Source organism: Pleurodeles waltl, chromosome 9, assembly GCF_031143425.1.
Source record: "Pleurodeles waltl isolate 20211129_DDA chromosome 9, aPleWal1.hap1.20221129, whole genome shotgun sequence".
Taxonomy (NCBI): domain Eukaryota; kingdom Metazoa; phylum Chordata; class Amphibia; order Caudata; family Salamandridae; genus Pleurodeles; species Pleurodeles waltl.
This window is the reverse complement of record NC_090448.1, coordinates 209278741-209294742: the sequence shown is the minus strand read 5'-3', so window position 1 is coordinate 209294742 and position 16002 is coordinate 209278741. Positions and strand designations below refer to the sequence as shown.

Here is a 16002-nt window from a genome sequence, read left to right as displayed (position 1 = left end):
AATATGAAGTATCATTAATAGTAAGATAGAAAAAACAGAATTAAACATCTTCGTAAAGCAAAATAAAATAGTTAGATATAAGAAATAGAATGAAAACTCTGTATAAAGCAATAAATAAAATAAGATATTAGAAACAGGATGAAAACTCAGTTTAAAGAGATATAAAAATAGCAAAACATGTCAAATGATTTACAGAAACATTCTGTGAAATACCGCCAGTTTGAAGGAATAGGACAGGCTACATATATAGTAAAACACATGATAATAAATGATTTACAAATAAATCCTATGAAATACCTGGCAGTTTGAAGGAACAGGACAGTATTTTCTCCTTCATAAGTACAAGATGCTGCCAGTTTTGTGTATAATGATGGGAGCCCGCTCAGCAGGGAATAACCGTGACCACCACATGCCTTCCGACATACTTCTATTCCTGCAGCACAGTACTCTGTTAGAAGGGCCTTCAGACCTGCAGCAATGGCATGAAGCTGTGATAAAAAGAAATAGATACTTGAAAGCATTCAAATGATTCCTGTTGAATAACTGAAAATGGGCAGACTCTAGTTCTAACAGCTGTGAAAACTCACCTAACCACTCTGCTGCACGCTCTCAAAGTGGTAATTTTAGCTGGACCCAACTGCTACGATGACCCAGCCTGGATTTCAAAGGGACCACTCACAAGTCCTACCATACGACCCAGCTATATCCTAAGGGGTCCAACACCCACTAAACACTACATTTAACGGTATTGCATGTCACTCTTCAATTCTTCACATATCATGACTACACATTATTTTTGGTGACTAAGTATTGTTAACTGTCTACTATATTCTCCGTGCAGCACTTCTGTTTACTATAAATAAATATACATAAAATACATTTATGACAACTTTGAATAAATGTTTAGTTCCCTTTGTATTTGGACGTATAAAAAAAATACCTAACATCCAATGTCTTGCCTCAGGCAGGAAGAAGTTTGGTGTGTTAACCTGGTTCTCTGCTAGCCCACTAGTAACAGCTCATTTTGAATTAAGGTGTATGTAGTTAATGTAGGCAAATGTCTCTTGAGGGAAAAGGTTCAATTAATGTTAACTTCACTAGAAACCAAATATTTTGTATGGAGAGCACCAGATCTATCTACCATTCCTGGCCTCCGGAAGAGCAGAAGAGGCCATTCCAATGAAGAAACGTGAATCTGTGCAGACAGCCCAAGGACTACAGAACAACTTTGTTCACTTGTGCAACTTCTTGAGTATGTTTTCACCTTCAGTCCACCAAATTGCTCAATTAACTAAACTCAGATGGGTGTTTCCTCCCTGAATTCCTACGCGAAGGGCACTCCATCCAATGAAAAAGCTATAAATCCATTACAAACCAGCAATGCCAGGAGCAGCAAACTTTGGGTGGGACACTCAAAAAATATGAACCAGTGTCAAGCTTGTAGCTTTGTGGAGAGTAAGTATCATAACAAAATTTCAGAGTTACCCAGTCACGCTTTGCTAATATGGAATCAGTTTTATACATATTATTTACAATGCTTTTACCAACCTTATGCAGTTTCTAATTTGCAAAAGTAATCATACACTAGATGAAAGACCCTAAACTGCACATGATAAGAAATGTGCAAATCAATAAATACTTCTGTGGCCAAGTGAGGGTGGAGAACTCCAAGGTGGTTTGTAATAGTTTTATAAACAGATAGATGTATTTCTTCCTCATAGCACCCAGTGTCCAGCTCTGGTCTGTTATCAAGAATGAATTAATATTTGTTGCATGGCACACACTAAGAACTGAACTGCCTGAATTGCTGCCAATTTTATTGGTAGATCTAGTCAAGCAGGAAAGCCAGAATTCAAATCCAGATCTCAAAGGTGGAAGATAGCCACTAGGTCACATCTGTTATCCAACACGCATGATGAAACAGACAGATCTATGCTACATGTGTATTACATTTCCAAACTATCTCATGGCGTCTACAACTCATTAATGGAATAAGAGCTCAGAGTTCATTCACTTGCTAATGCTTTTCTGCTGTTTGTACTACAAGGCAAGTATCAGTCTGTCTTCAGGACTATGGGGGTGATTCTGATTCTGGCGGGCGGCCAGAATTCCGCCCTCCAAAATACCGCGCCGCGGTCAAAAGACCGCAGCGGGTATTTCAAGTTTTCCCCTGGGCTGGCGGGCGGCCGCCAAAAGGCCGCCCGCCAGCCCAGGGGAAAACGACCTTCCCACGAGGATGCCGGCTCGTAATCGAGCCGGCGGAGTGGGAAGGTGCGACGGGTGCATTTGCACCCGTCGCGTATTTCACTGTCTGCCAAGCAGACAGTGAAATACTTGTAGGGGCCCTCTTACGGGGGCCCCTGCAGTGCCCATGCCAGTGGCATGGGCACTGCAGGGGCCCCCAGGGGCCCCGCGACCCCCCCTACCGCCATCCGGTTCCCGGCGGGCGGACCGCCGGGAACTGGATGGCGGTAGGGGGGGTCGGAATCCCCTCGGCGGCGCAGCTAGCTGCGCCGCCTTGGAGGATTCAACAGGGCAGCGGTACACTGGCGGGAGCCCGCCAGTGTTGCCGGTCTGACCGCGGCTTTACCGCCGCGGTCAGAATGCCCTGCGGGGCACCGCCGGCCTGTCGGCGGTGCTCCCGCCGACCCTGGCCCCGGCGGTCTAAGACCGCCGGGGTCAGAATCACCCCCTATATATTTCGTTTGTATCATAAAACTTGCAGGAAGAGGAAATCATCCAGCTCCTGGAGGAGACACGATGAAATGGAACAGCTGCCAGTGTTAAGAGTACACTGCTATCTTCTAAACAATCTGGCCCTCATTTTGATGGCCACGGAAATACAATGTGGTAAATTCACAGCAGAGTAAAGCTGTTATTGCACCTTGCGGTTATTCCCTTGGTCAGTTTTACCAAGGGTCTGAGTCTGAACTGGTGTTAAAGCATCAAAGTTCTGAATATTTTCCCTTGTTCGTAGGTGTTTTCACCCACACAAATTATTCCAGATTGCACCTGGAGTAAATTTGTAGGGAAAAAACCCCCACGGCATGCAGTAATTTTGAAAACTTGAAATGTGACTTTAGATGCACACCCAAAGGGCTCCCAACTGCTAGTGGTGCAGCACAGGCCTTGTAGCACAAGAGATCTGCCACCCATCAGGACCCCTCAGTCAGCCTAAGGCCTATGAATGTCTATAAGGTACAGGTGTATCAGGGAACCTGCACCACCTTCTATAGGGCAGACCCATCATTTTGTGTTATGCGGCTAACCGTTGGGGATAGTCTGCGGTATGCAAAATGAGGGCCTCCTGCCTCATCAGATGTCACTGATAAAGTACAGGCAGTCAAAGTGGAAGAGTGAAGAACAAGTTACTTACCTTTGGTAATGCATTATCTGGTAGAGACATATTCTAGTTGCAGATTCCTTACCTTAGAATTGGCATTGGTTTGGACTGGGAGATTGTTCTTGAGCAGTATCTCTGCGTGCCGTTGGGTGGTGTCGGTTGGTTCAGCATCCATCGTCGGTGTCCTGCTTGCTGGTTATGATGTCGCTGAACCTCTATAAATGCCACCCCAGTGTGCTGACATTAGTTTCTTTTTATGACTTTCCACGCCAGAAGAGCAGAGCCATGAAGAACCACTGACTCATCAGATCTAGGACCCAGAAAGGAAAGTCCCTGTCCCTAGAAATCAGTTAGCAGAGCGGGGAGGATGGGTGGATCAGTAAGGGATCTGCAACTAGAATATGTCTCTACCAGATAATGCATTACTGAAGGTAAGTAAGTTCATCTGATAGAGACTCCTAGTTGCAGATTTCTTACCTTAGAGTAGATAACCAAGCAATACCATCCCTGGAGGTGGGTCTGGGAACCAAGATCACACTAGGAAGTTCTGCAGGACCGAACGGACCCCTAGTTGCCACGACAACGTTACAGCCTTCAGGAGGAAGGTCAAAAGCTGTCACCTGCCGCTGCTCAACCTCTACGCAAGAAGGCGGAGACTGCACATGTTCAGGTGGAGAACTGCCCCCTGCTGCTGCAAAAGAAGACCCTCCCATAAGGGCAGTCTGATTAGAGGATCAATGACCATGCTCAATAGCTCAGGATACCAGACTCTTCATGCTAAGACTGATGTCACGAGAATTACTTGGGCCCGGTTGCTCTTAATCGGAACTCTGGGCAGAAGTGGTATTGGCGGAAAAGTATAAAGGAGGCCTGAGTTCCACTCCAGACGAAGTGTCACTGAGTGAGTGGCGCCTTGGAAACTCCAAAATAGCTGACATTGCGTGTTTTCTGCGGAGGCGAACAGATCTAACCAAGGCTCTTCCCACTGCTAAAAGAAACATTTCACCACATCCGGACGGAGATGCTATTCGTGGTTGACCAGGCATTGAGGGCTGAGTTCGTCCACTCTGGCGTTCGGAGAACCTGCCAGATGTTGAACCACCAGGAAAGTGCTCTGATGTTCCAGTCATGTGCAGAGATACAGAGCCTCCTGACAAAGGTTCCACGACCCCACCCCACCCTGCTTGTTGCAGTACCACATGGTGGTGGTGGTGTTGTCCTTGAACACCACTTTCCCTGTGAGAGAGGGAAGGAATGCTTTCCATGGTAGCCTTATCACGCTGAGCTCCAAAAGACTGATATGGAGCCCAGACTCTACTGGAGGCCAGGCACGTCTTCCCTCTGCCTCTTCCATATGGCCGCCCCATCCTAGGATACATTTGTCACTACTGTCGGATCTAGTTAGGGAAGGGAGAAGATTATGCCTCTGACCCAACTGCAATTCAAAAGCCACCACTGCACATCTTGTGCAGTTCCCTCCGAGATCTGGACCGTGTCGAAGAGATTGTCCTGATGTTGCGCCCACTGGAACTTCAGGTCCTACTGCGGAACCTGCAAATGCCATTTGGCATGTGTCAGCAGGACGCAGGAGGCCATGAAGCCCAGCAGCCTCAGAGTCAGTCTCACCGAAATCCAGGATAGAAGCTGAAACATCTGTATCATAGCCTGAATATCCTGGACCCGCAGCTCAGGAGGATAGGTCCGAAACTGCACTGTATGGAGAACAGTTTCTATGAAAGGAAGAATGTGGGAATTAGTCTAGTGTGACTTCGGCACGGTTATAGTGTAGTTTGGAGGTGGGAGATGACAGCGTGGGGTGAGCCCACCTTGAACAGCCAGTCGTCGTGGCAGGGGAAGAAATCAAATCCTGACCTGCCCAAATGAGCTGCGATCACTTTGAACACCAAATGGGTGCTTGTAAGGGCAAAGGAAAGCAGTGTAAATTGAAAATGCTCGTGGCCTACCGTGAAACGCAAGTAACGTCTGTGGGCAGGCAGGACGGATGTATGTGTCCTACAAGTCCAACATTACCTTCTAGTCTCCTGGATCCAGAGCAGAAAGGACCTGAGCCAGAGTGAGCATTTTGAACTTCTCCTTCTTGGGGAAGAGATTGAGGGACCAAAGGTCTAAGAGAGGGTGGAAGCCCTTGTCCTTACTGGCCAACTGTAGCGGGAATAACAACCACAACCTACTTCTGGCACAGGGACACTCTCTATGGCTCCCTTGGCCAAGAGAGCCGTAACCACCTCCCGGAGAAGTGCCAGGTGATTCTCTGCCATCCGATTGTTGGACTATTTGCAAAACCCACCTGCCTAACGTGATGGATTGCCAGCGGGGCAGGTGATGGCGAATCCTGCCTCCGACTGGTCCCTGATGGTGAAGCGTCAGACTAGGAAGGTTTGGAGGCTGCAGTGGGAGGGGCGGTGGACTGGGGAGACCGCTGGCCCCCTGATCCATGACGACGTTGGATCCCATGTCCCCGGCCATGCAGAGGTTGGGCAGCATGTACGGCACTGTCGCTGGAGGGAAAGGGACATGGTTGGGTGCCTCTTCCATAGCCACAAAAGGGGTGAAAAGCAGACTGAGGGGGGCAAGGGGCAGCTGCAAGACCCAAGGACCTTCCCATAGCCCAGAATTCCTTAAACCGCTTGAGCGACGAGTCTGCTTTGTCTCTGAAGAAATGTGTGCCATCGAAGGGCATGTCCATAAGCACGGCTTGGAAATCCCCCGAAAAGTCAGACATCCTCAACTAAACGTGGTGCTTCAAGACCACTGTTGATGCAACCGATCTACCTAGTGAGTTGGTCGTATCCAGTCCACATCATATTGTGAACTTCGCTGCATCTCTACCATCAGCAACAGCTTGGGAGAGTATGGTCCGAACCTCCTCCGGGACCTGTGGCAGCACCTGCCCAACTGTGTCCCATAAAGTATGGGACTAACAGCCCAAGAGGCATGTGGTGTTCAAGGATTGCAATGCCAGACTGGAAGGAGAAAACATCTTCCCAAGCTGATCCATTCTTTTGGATTCCCTATCAGGGAATGCAGAAGGGAATGAGCCTGGGGATGTAGAGGCCTGGATAACCAGGCTCTTGGGGGATGGGTGTTGCGTTAGGAACACTGGAGCATTAGGTGTTGGTCTATGGCGGCAGGCTATTGTCCTATTAGCAGGAGCCCCTCTGCTGGGTTTGGACCAAATCCCCAGTAGGACATCATTGAGGGTTTCATTAAAGGTCAAAAGAGGTTCTGAAGAGGAAGCCCCGGGCTGAAGCACCTCAGTCAGGAGGTTAGTCCTGACGGCCACCGAAGGCAGCTCAAGGCCGAGGACCTTGGCTGCTCTCTTCACCACCATGGAATAAGACACTCCCTCCTCCATAGCCACGGTAGGGGGAGAAAATGCCAGTGACGGGAAGTGTTCAGACCACTGGCTTCACCCAGGTCCATAGCCCAGTCCATGGATTCATCAAGCTGGTATTCTAAAGGGTCCAGCGACCGCTCCAAAATCTCATTGTGCCGGAACCCATAGGAATAAGGTTTAGGATCCGACCTAGGGACAAAGGTCCCCACCGAAGTCGGAGTTGGTGTCGCGTGACGCTGGTCCTGCTCCGTATCTGAGTCAGAAATGAGTATGGGATCAACACCAACAAGTGGGCCCAGGCGGAGTCAGGAGCGTCGACATCTGAACCGTCATCGGGGCAAGGTTGAGATGGCATGACCCACACCGGTTCAGATCCAGGAACGGATCCCTGGGTGCCCTCCGAAACGGAGGCTGAAGCCGCCAGTGCGGAACCCGAGGGGGCCCTTGCCGACACTGCAGGGCTCCAAAGGTGCTCCAGCAGGGCTGGACTTCCCAAAGATGAGGCACCTGGTCTAGTAAAATTCACGTAGTTGGGTAGGGGTGGCTCTGGCTGCATCTGAATAGCTTTGGTTGGGACGAAACAAAAATCTATTTCATTTACAAACTCCATATGATATTATAGTTTACAAGTTGCATATCTAGTAGAGCAACCACAACATTTTAGAACATCTGGTAAGGATTTCTTAATTGGGCATCAAGAGTAACATGTATATCTATATATCCCAGTAGTGGTCCCAACTGGGTAGCTATAGTTAGGACCACGTTTCTATAGAAAATCGATTTTTGGTTTGTTAATAACTTTGGTGCAGTTTGACAAATATATCCAGCTCAGCACCCTCCCAGAAAGGTTTGGGGTGATATGTCAAGTAGGGGCAGAGAAAAAGGGGTGGTCCCAAACCACGTTTTTTTCCCAATGCAGGTTTCCATAGGAAAGTTGAACAGCATTTCAGAAAACAACGGCTGAACAGAATAACACCAAATTTGACAGAAATCTAGATCAATACCCAGAAAGCGTGCATTTTGAGATTTGATGTAAATCTGTTATGTAGTTTTTGAGGAATCAAGGTTCAACATATAAAAATATCTGAACGACTAGGCACACAAGTTTTGCAAGATTTCTGCGGGCACGCAACTTCAAATAATGGAGCGATTTGATTGGCAGCGAGGCCCTTTTTACCCACGTCAGTCATCTTGCAAAAGTGAGAGGCTGCCTGAGTCCCACAAAAGTACTTCCTGTGATTGGCTGGCCGCAACACAAATACAAATGTGTCAGCCACAATTATAGGACTCTTGTGTCCTGAAAATTAAAAATAATGAAGGTTTATGGAAGTAGGGTAGGGATACCCTGACCCCCTACCCTTGGAGGAGTGGCCGGAAGGGTCCATGAGGGACCACTCCTAGGGTCAAATTTGAAAAAAAAAAGATTTTTCATCTACCAAGATCAAATGGGAGTCTCTCTGGAGTCTGTGTGACCCCCTGTGCTCATGAGAGTCTCACGAGACAACAGATGTACACACTGGTTACAGAGAGACTCTCAAGTGAGTTCTGCTTGATTGTTAAAATAATTAAGACCAAAGATGACCATGTGCGGTTGGCATAGTTGCGTATGGTGACAATGCTATATGTAAAAAATGAAATAGTATGTATAGAAGTAAAACAAGTTTAATATATGATTTAGATGTGTTTTGCTTATATTGCATTTTAGTGAAGCTGCTATATTAGCTAAAATAGATTGTCTCAATGTCTTCACTCCTGGATCTACTCCTCCCATCAGGTCCCCCTGCATATCTTCTAACCCCACATGCTCTGCGAAAGCAAAGACATCTGTTGTGATGTGTCTTCTTGATCGACAATAATAGAAAGGCCTAACTAAATGAAGCTTCTGGAGTAGTAGGAAGGTTGTATCATTCAAGGCTTCTTACGTTGTGTTTATGTGGCAGAGTTCATTTTAGATGTTCATGAACAGATTTTGTTAGATTTTGCAAGTTAAGTTTAAAACTTTCATGGAAGACTGTATCACTGGTGAGCATCCTGCTTATTTAGAAAATGTGATAGTGCTAACATATGATGCCATTTGCGTCCTGTACTCTAATTTGCCAAAAGAAATGTTACATGGATCATGCCATGATGAATCTGTAATAAATGGTCATGCCATGGTGAATCTGTGTTTTAGCTGATTTTTCTATGCACCAATTGGGTATAAAGAACCCTTGGTTTTGGGAGTGAGCTACTGTGTCCTTGCAGACTTTTGCATTTTAATGGGGATGCTGTCCAACATTTCTTGATTTTGCTGCCTATTTGAAAGTTATATTTTATTGACCTTTGGCTATTCTGTATTAACATTGGAATTAGAGTCTTCCTGGCATTTACTCTGTGCCACTTAATTTGAGATTTATGTACTAAAACTCATTGACTCTTCCCTGATCCAGAACTCAGCCACTGAGTTGGCATCATGATTTATTATGTTACTCTTCTACAATGATATTACAAGTGTTCTTTATGCAAGATCCACTCAGAAATAGTACCACCGGAGTTAAATTGTAGAATTCGGAGGAATTTGGTTTGACATGCTTATTTAGGTTCAGTTCAAATTACTGGGGTAGAGGGGTTCCTCTCCCACAAAGTTATAACTCATGCCATAGCTATGCACTTCTTATGATCACACATGTTAGAATACTCAAGAAATGTTTGATGGCATCATTGATACCATCACTGATGACATGTAAATTACATCATTAATGACAACACTATGCATGGTGAGGGTGTGAGTTAGTTACTTTAAGGCTCGAATTACACTTATTTCATTTTAACCTTTGTTTTTTTTCAGTGAACTTCTAGGATATTTTTAATGTACGTCACTGTCAAAATATAAAAGTCAGACCTAGTGATTTTTTCACGGGGTCATTGCAAAGTCTGAAATAAACACGTAAATAAACCATTTGTAGTCAATACAACATTAAGCAAGTGTCAGATTCTTTTTTTTCACTCCTCATGCTATATAATTTAGCCATAATCCCAACCACAAGGAACCCATGCATTTCCAAACTAAAGAGCTAAAGCTCCAGCTTTGGGAATGCTAAACAATATTATTAACTTTTCCTGGGGTCACATCATATTGCCCCAGAAAACAAAGGGCTATTTCCTATTTTTTAAACATATTTCTGAAGATGGGATTGCTTGGCTCCCCGTAGCCACCCACAAACACTTAACATATATGCTTGTGGAGGCCCTGCCAAGATAGGGGCACCACCATGGTCCCTCATTCCTGACCCAAATGTGAAGAAAATACCTAACCTGCCATCCTTCACCAACCCCCACCACATTCCCTGCCTTCCTTCCCCCATTTTCAGTTGTGGTTTCAGCTTTCAGTAAATGCAGGGAAGCATCGCTGGGCCGACAGGCTCAGAAACCTCTGTCAACCTGGCCCGGAGAGCCTTTATGCCATAGCAGCGATGAGTAACGTGTGTTGCTATCAACTGCTCCTACATCATAGCAGTGAGTTACCAGAATTGGAGTAAACGATAGAGGCTTCCTATGGAAGCCAGGCAAAACAATGGTGTATCGCATCAGCCTGAAAAAAAAAGAGAGAGCGAGAAGAGAAGAGAAGAGAAGAAAAAAAAACCAAAAAAAAAAACCAGAACAGTGCCCATTTAAGTTAACAGTGTGTGAAGCAGGAATATTCAACAATTTGCCCTCTGTCACACAATTCATTTATTTATTTAAATCTAGCCCCAGGTTTTATTGTCTTAGCTACCAGACCTTAAAGCTTTACTATGAAGTATGACTGGAGATATATAACCACATTAGGATTTATTTCCCGCTAAAGTGCGTGCCAGCGCTCTCCTAGAGCTAGTAAGTTGATTATTAATTAAATAAATGGAGACTACTAATCGTGCAGTCTGTTGGGGCACTGTAAAGCATATACTGGACTTTACCATCTCTGTAGTGCTATTGAATCCTTTATGCAAGCACCTCATGCAACACCCCATTACATTCTAAATGACAGATATAAGGTGATTCAGGGATAAGAAGGAGTGGTGATATACCATGCAGTAAATAGTGGCAAAAATGTCCAAGTTAGATCTATAATGGTTTTGTCTTAATAAAAAATTACCTCAGGTAGTGAATCAAATTTACCCATTTTGATCTCGTCGTAGACTCTGCTGTAAAATTGTCCGAGGTGTGCAGACACAAAATGTGAAGCATATGCTACAGCTAACTGCGACAGAACCTTCTGTTGTTGAGTCTGGTAGTCTAATATTTGTGCTTCAGGTACACTATAAAATAATTAAATACTTATATTAATAGACACATACACATATTAAACATTGATTCCGGACCAGACTTTTAAACCAGGTTCATCCACATAAGCAATAAAAGGAGTCCATATTCTAAAAAACAGAGTCTACTGTTCATTAACAATACACGTCTTCATAACATTAACATTACATTACTTGAGTTCACTAGTGAGCAAACAGCGAAGGCACAGCATCAACCCACGTTCTAGCCATACTCAGACAACCAATTGTAACACAAAGAAAAAGAAAATGGAATTGTACACTATATGCTTGACCTAGGTGAAGCGTTACCATCTAATTTTACTTTTTGCATTTGAATATCTGTATAGGAGTTTGGCACAAAACAGCATCAGTAGTATACAATTTAGTTCAGTGGCACGAAAATGTAATCTGAAAAACATCAGGTTGGATAGCACTAATCTACACAGTCATTTGGTAGGCCTGGCACTGTTTGTATACTGTCAAGTAGGACCCCCCCTCCCCCCTAATTCTTAAAACCCCACTTGTGATGGGTTCAGTTCCGAAGATCCACTACTAACTCTGCATCAATGCGAACCATAGCTGTTCCCCACTGCTCCGACACTGCTCACTCCCCCGCATCTTTATGCCACTTAAACTCAGACCAAACGCACTGTAAAAAACACATCATTGTTAGAAATTGGGTCTCTAGTTGGCAGAGGTATGCACCTTGTCCAACTAGGGACCATAATCCTAGTCAGTGTAAGTCAATTACACAACCTAAATTAACCTGTGCTTAACCTTCGTTAGCTTGGCACAGAGCAGGCAGGACTAGCTTCAAAGGCAATGTTGTAGTCTCTGACGTCATCAATGTTGTATTTGTGCAAAACACACACAGTAACCACAGTGAAAACACCACAAAGACTCTACACAAGTTTTATAAAAATAGAGATTCTTTGTCTGAGTAATTCAAGATCAAAACGATAAAAATCCTATCAGGATATAGAATAATATTCACTTAACAATGTGTCAAAACAGTACTTGAAGCAGGGCTCGTCTTAGAGCATTTACAGCACCTTTAGGAATACGTTATGAGGATCTGGATGAAAATCAATTGTCAGGCTGTGCAGGTTTGGTCTGGGTCATCGGGATGCTGTACGTGGTTAACTGCTGGGCCACAGCACAGCGTCGTCAGGCTGAACCTGGCCCGAGAGAAACAAGAGGATCCTTGGATGCGAGGGATGCAGCAGAAGTCTATGAAACGTTCATCCAAGTTGAAGCACCTCTTTTACGAGGAATAGTGTTCCACTGACAACTCCACGCGTGGTACGGGATTGAAGTGGCCGCTGCAGAGAACACTGTAACACCAGAATGGAAAGCGCAATGGTTTGCCCTCAGGTAATCCCAGGGAACTGTTGAGTAATGGTTGAGTGGGCCAGTCGCTACAAGGTAGGGGCCCGCCTGTGCCAGATGAATGCATCTGGTATCTTGTGAACACCACCGGCTGACTTATCAGGCTGGGGGGCTGTGGCATACAGAGGTCTGTCCTGTCTCTAGTCAGGGTACACTTGCACTTGGGAACAGATTAGGCGCTCAATCAGTGCTCGGCTCACACAGGTGGGGTCGGAGCTCCCAGTGTCACTCTCAAACAGCACAGGTGTCCACCACCTCAGTAGTTGGGTTGGGACTCCCGTTGACCGAGTTCAAAAACCTGATCAGCCCCACAGGAGAGTGGTAGAGTAGCAAAGCTGTGCAAAGTACAATAGAAAACGCAGGATCCCGGAAGCTGAGGCAGCACAGTGGTTCCCCGAAGGGGTGAACAGTTCTTCAGTTTACAAGGTCTTTGATGTCCCTAAGACCTCAGAGAAAAAAGGGGCAAGCAAGCCCTCGCAGACACTCTGGGAGTTGTTGTTGGTTCTTTGGTTACAGGGCAGAGATCAGCAGGCAGCAAAACAGGGCAGAGCAGCAGTTCCTCGGAACAGTCAATTCTGGCACAGTGGTGATCCTGGCGCACAGCAGTTTTTACATCAGCAGAGTCTTCTTGGGTCCAGACGCGTACTGTTTTTGGGGAGGTGGGGGGGGGGTCAGACACCCAGTACTTATACCAAAAAGTGCCTCTGAAGCGGGGGATGACTTGAGAAGATTTATGTGAAGTGCACAGATTCCCTTTCAGCTCACCCTCTGCTCCAGACTGTCAGTGGGAGGTAATGAGCCTCTTTGTGTGGAATCTGGTCACTACCATTTGAAGTGTAATTATGATCCCTTCCCACCCACTTCCCCAGAAAGAACAATCAGTATGCGGATGTAGTTGAGTATCCTGTGTTGTAGGTGTCTGGAGGGCATGCACAAGTGTAGCTGTCCCCTAGCCCAGATGAGACGTGTACTGGAGATAGGCTGTGGGCACACAGGGCAGCAACTGCTGATAAATGCCCACTTTCTAAAAGTGGTATTTCTAAAACAGTAAGAATAAATCCAACTTAACAGTAAAGAGGATTTATTATTACCATTCGAATGGTACTAAACATGATGCAGCTACTACTCTCAGATCAAGAATTACAGATTAAAAATTATTATAAGGAATTATAAATGTTCCCCTATGAGAAGGGCAAGCCCCACAGTAATGAAAAACAACTTTGGGTGTTTTTCATTACCAGAACATGAGAAACGTAAAAAGTATATGCCCCATAAGAAACTTGAAAAGTACATGGCCTGCCTTTTACTTACATGGCACCCTGCCCTATAGGCTACCTACTTTAGGGGCAACGTATTGCAAGAAGAGGAGAGTTGAAGGCTTGGCAAGAGGTTTTGAATGCCAAATCAGGGTGGCAGTGAAACTGCACGCACAGGCTCTACCGTGGCAGGCCAGAGACATGTTTACAGGGCTACTTGAGTGGGTGGCACAATCAGTGCTGCAGGGCCACTAGTAACATCTAATTTACATGCCTTGGTTATATGGTATACTACTCTACAAGGGACTTACATGTAAATTAAATATGCCAATTGTGGATACACAAATGTTCCCATGTTTAGGGGAGAAGCACATTCACTTTAGCACTGGTTAGCAGTGGTAAAGTGCTTAGAGTCCTAAGGTCAACCAAAAGATACAGCAACATAACAGGAGGTGAAAGGCAAAAAGTCTGAGGTAAGACCACTCTAAGGATGCCAGGTCTAATGATACTAACATCATTTAGCCTGTAGTATACATACACAAATCTGTACTTGTGAAGACCCAATGTGGTGACGGAGACAGCAAAATACCAAACCCCCCACAATTTTACAGATCATTTCCTCTAATGTTTTCTAAGATAGGACAACCATAGGCCAATTCCAAATCACATGCATGAAGACTGCTTGCAGATAATCACTCCTTGGGCAGTTCCCTGGTCAATGCAATACATTTTATGTAGAACTGCAGGTATAGAATAAACTCCAGGCAAAAATTTACATTGCACAAGTTTGAATTTACTTTTGTGCAGTCCATAGTGGAGATGCAAAAGCTATCCCACTGCGTATCCGTCAAAGGTGTCTTCCAACTCCTTGTCCCACAGACACTGCATATGAAGATATTTCATTTGTCAATCTCTTCACAGAACTTTATAAAGTGAAACGATGTACCGCCCACCACCCTGCAGCTGAATTAATTCTGCCCATAAATAAGATTCCGGAGGCCTTCATGGGAAGCCACTTTGTTTCCTCCTAATCACGATAGTCAAGGATTCACAGAATAGACATTAACCAGGGGAGACCCAGAAGTTGATATACGCCCTTTACAATGCCAACAAAATGTTTCCACCAAACAGAATGCCCATCAGAAACAGGCACCTTCAATCCAACCCACACTTTAGGCCTCTTTTCAACTCTTTCCAAACTCAGAAGTCCCTACAGGAGTGCAGCAGTATGAAATTAAGTGGCCCTCAAGACATTAGCATGGCCAATTCCCATATTTTAGATACATGAATTCTTAGGTCTGGATTCTGTGGGAAACCCAGCTGACAGATGTGAATACGTAATACAGCGCCACATCCCCATGACATCCAGAAAGCAGTTGTTACCCCTAATTAGGATACTCCCTGAGTCAATGAACTGAGTACTGCTTCTAGGCAACTATATAACATTCTATATCCAGAAGTCACAGTCCCGTCTTTAAAAAAAAAAAGTAATTATTATACATATGCATGTCGTCAACCTTGGTCTGCTTTTAGCATACGCAGTAATTATGTCTGCAAGAATTCTACTTATACAAACACAAGGAAGTGTAATAGAACTGAAACAGAATCTTAACAGTACTGTATTGTTTACTGGGGAGAAGAAAGTGCTATGTGAATCAATTGAATAAAAGCTAGAGATGGGCAAGAAACTTGTTTGGGGGGAAAAAAAGGTGGAAATCTGGCCTTTTCAAAGGTGTAATGCCAAATTAAATCTGAGTCTGAATTCGCTCCCTATGCGAATTTCAAATTTAGCATTACATTTCCTGTGCCACAAGTAGTCGTACAACAAACATAGTGCCAAATATCTTCTCCATTACAATCTCCTGCCCCAAAGGTGTCCAATGTGAATGAACATGGTGAGGGGAAGCACAGTAGGGACCTCTGTCCTGTCATCACCTTGGTCAAGTCCCCTACCATATGGGCCAGGCAATGGTTATTACAGACCAGAGGACCACAATTCAAAAACTGCCACCAGCCCCACATCAGCATATTTTTCAGTTATTTTAATGGTAGGCAACAGATGCAAAATCCTAATGAAAAGGTGATACACACCCACCATCCCACAAAATAATTAAAAAAACATAATTTTGCCCAGCCCAATTGGGAGCTAGCAATATCATAATAGTGATGTTGGAAAATACTGTGGAATGCTTATTTTGTATACAGTTAGATAATGTATTTAAAAAAGACAGAAACCACATATCTTGAGTAAAACAGTTAGTGGAAACATCAACTATAGAATAGGAAGAGCATTTGCTATATCCAGTGTAAACAGCTGCTTACAGAAAAAATCTTGAATATACAGACAGTGGAAAAAAGCCAAACGCTAAGCCTAAA

General features: G+C 44.7%; 1 protein-coding gene across 1 annotated transcript in view; it reads right to left on the bottom strand.

Annotated features, from left to right (window-relative positions):
- The window catches only part of ACOX2 (acyl-CoA oxidase 2), a 256635-nt gene that overhangs the window by 143908 nt on the left and 96725 nt on the right, over positions 1-16002 (bottom strand). Inside the window, exons 8-9 of the mRNA XM_069206549.1 lie at positions 10816-10978; positions 298-488 (exon numbers count right to left, since the gene is read on the bottom strand). Coding sequence (XP_069062650.1) covers positions 298-488; positions 10816-10978 — 354 coding nt within the window. The remainder of the gene's footprint in view (positions 1-297; positions 489-10815; positions 10979-16002) is intronic.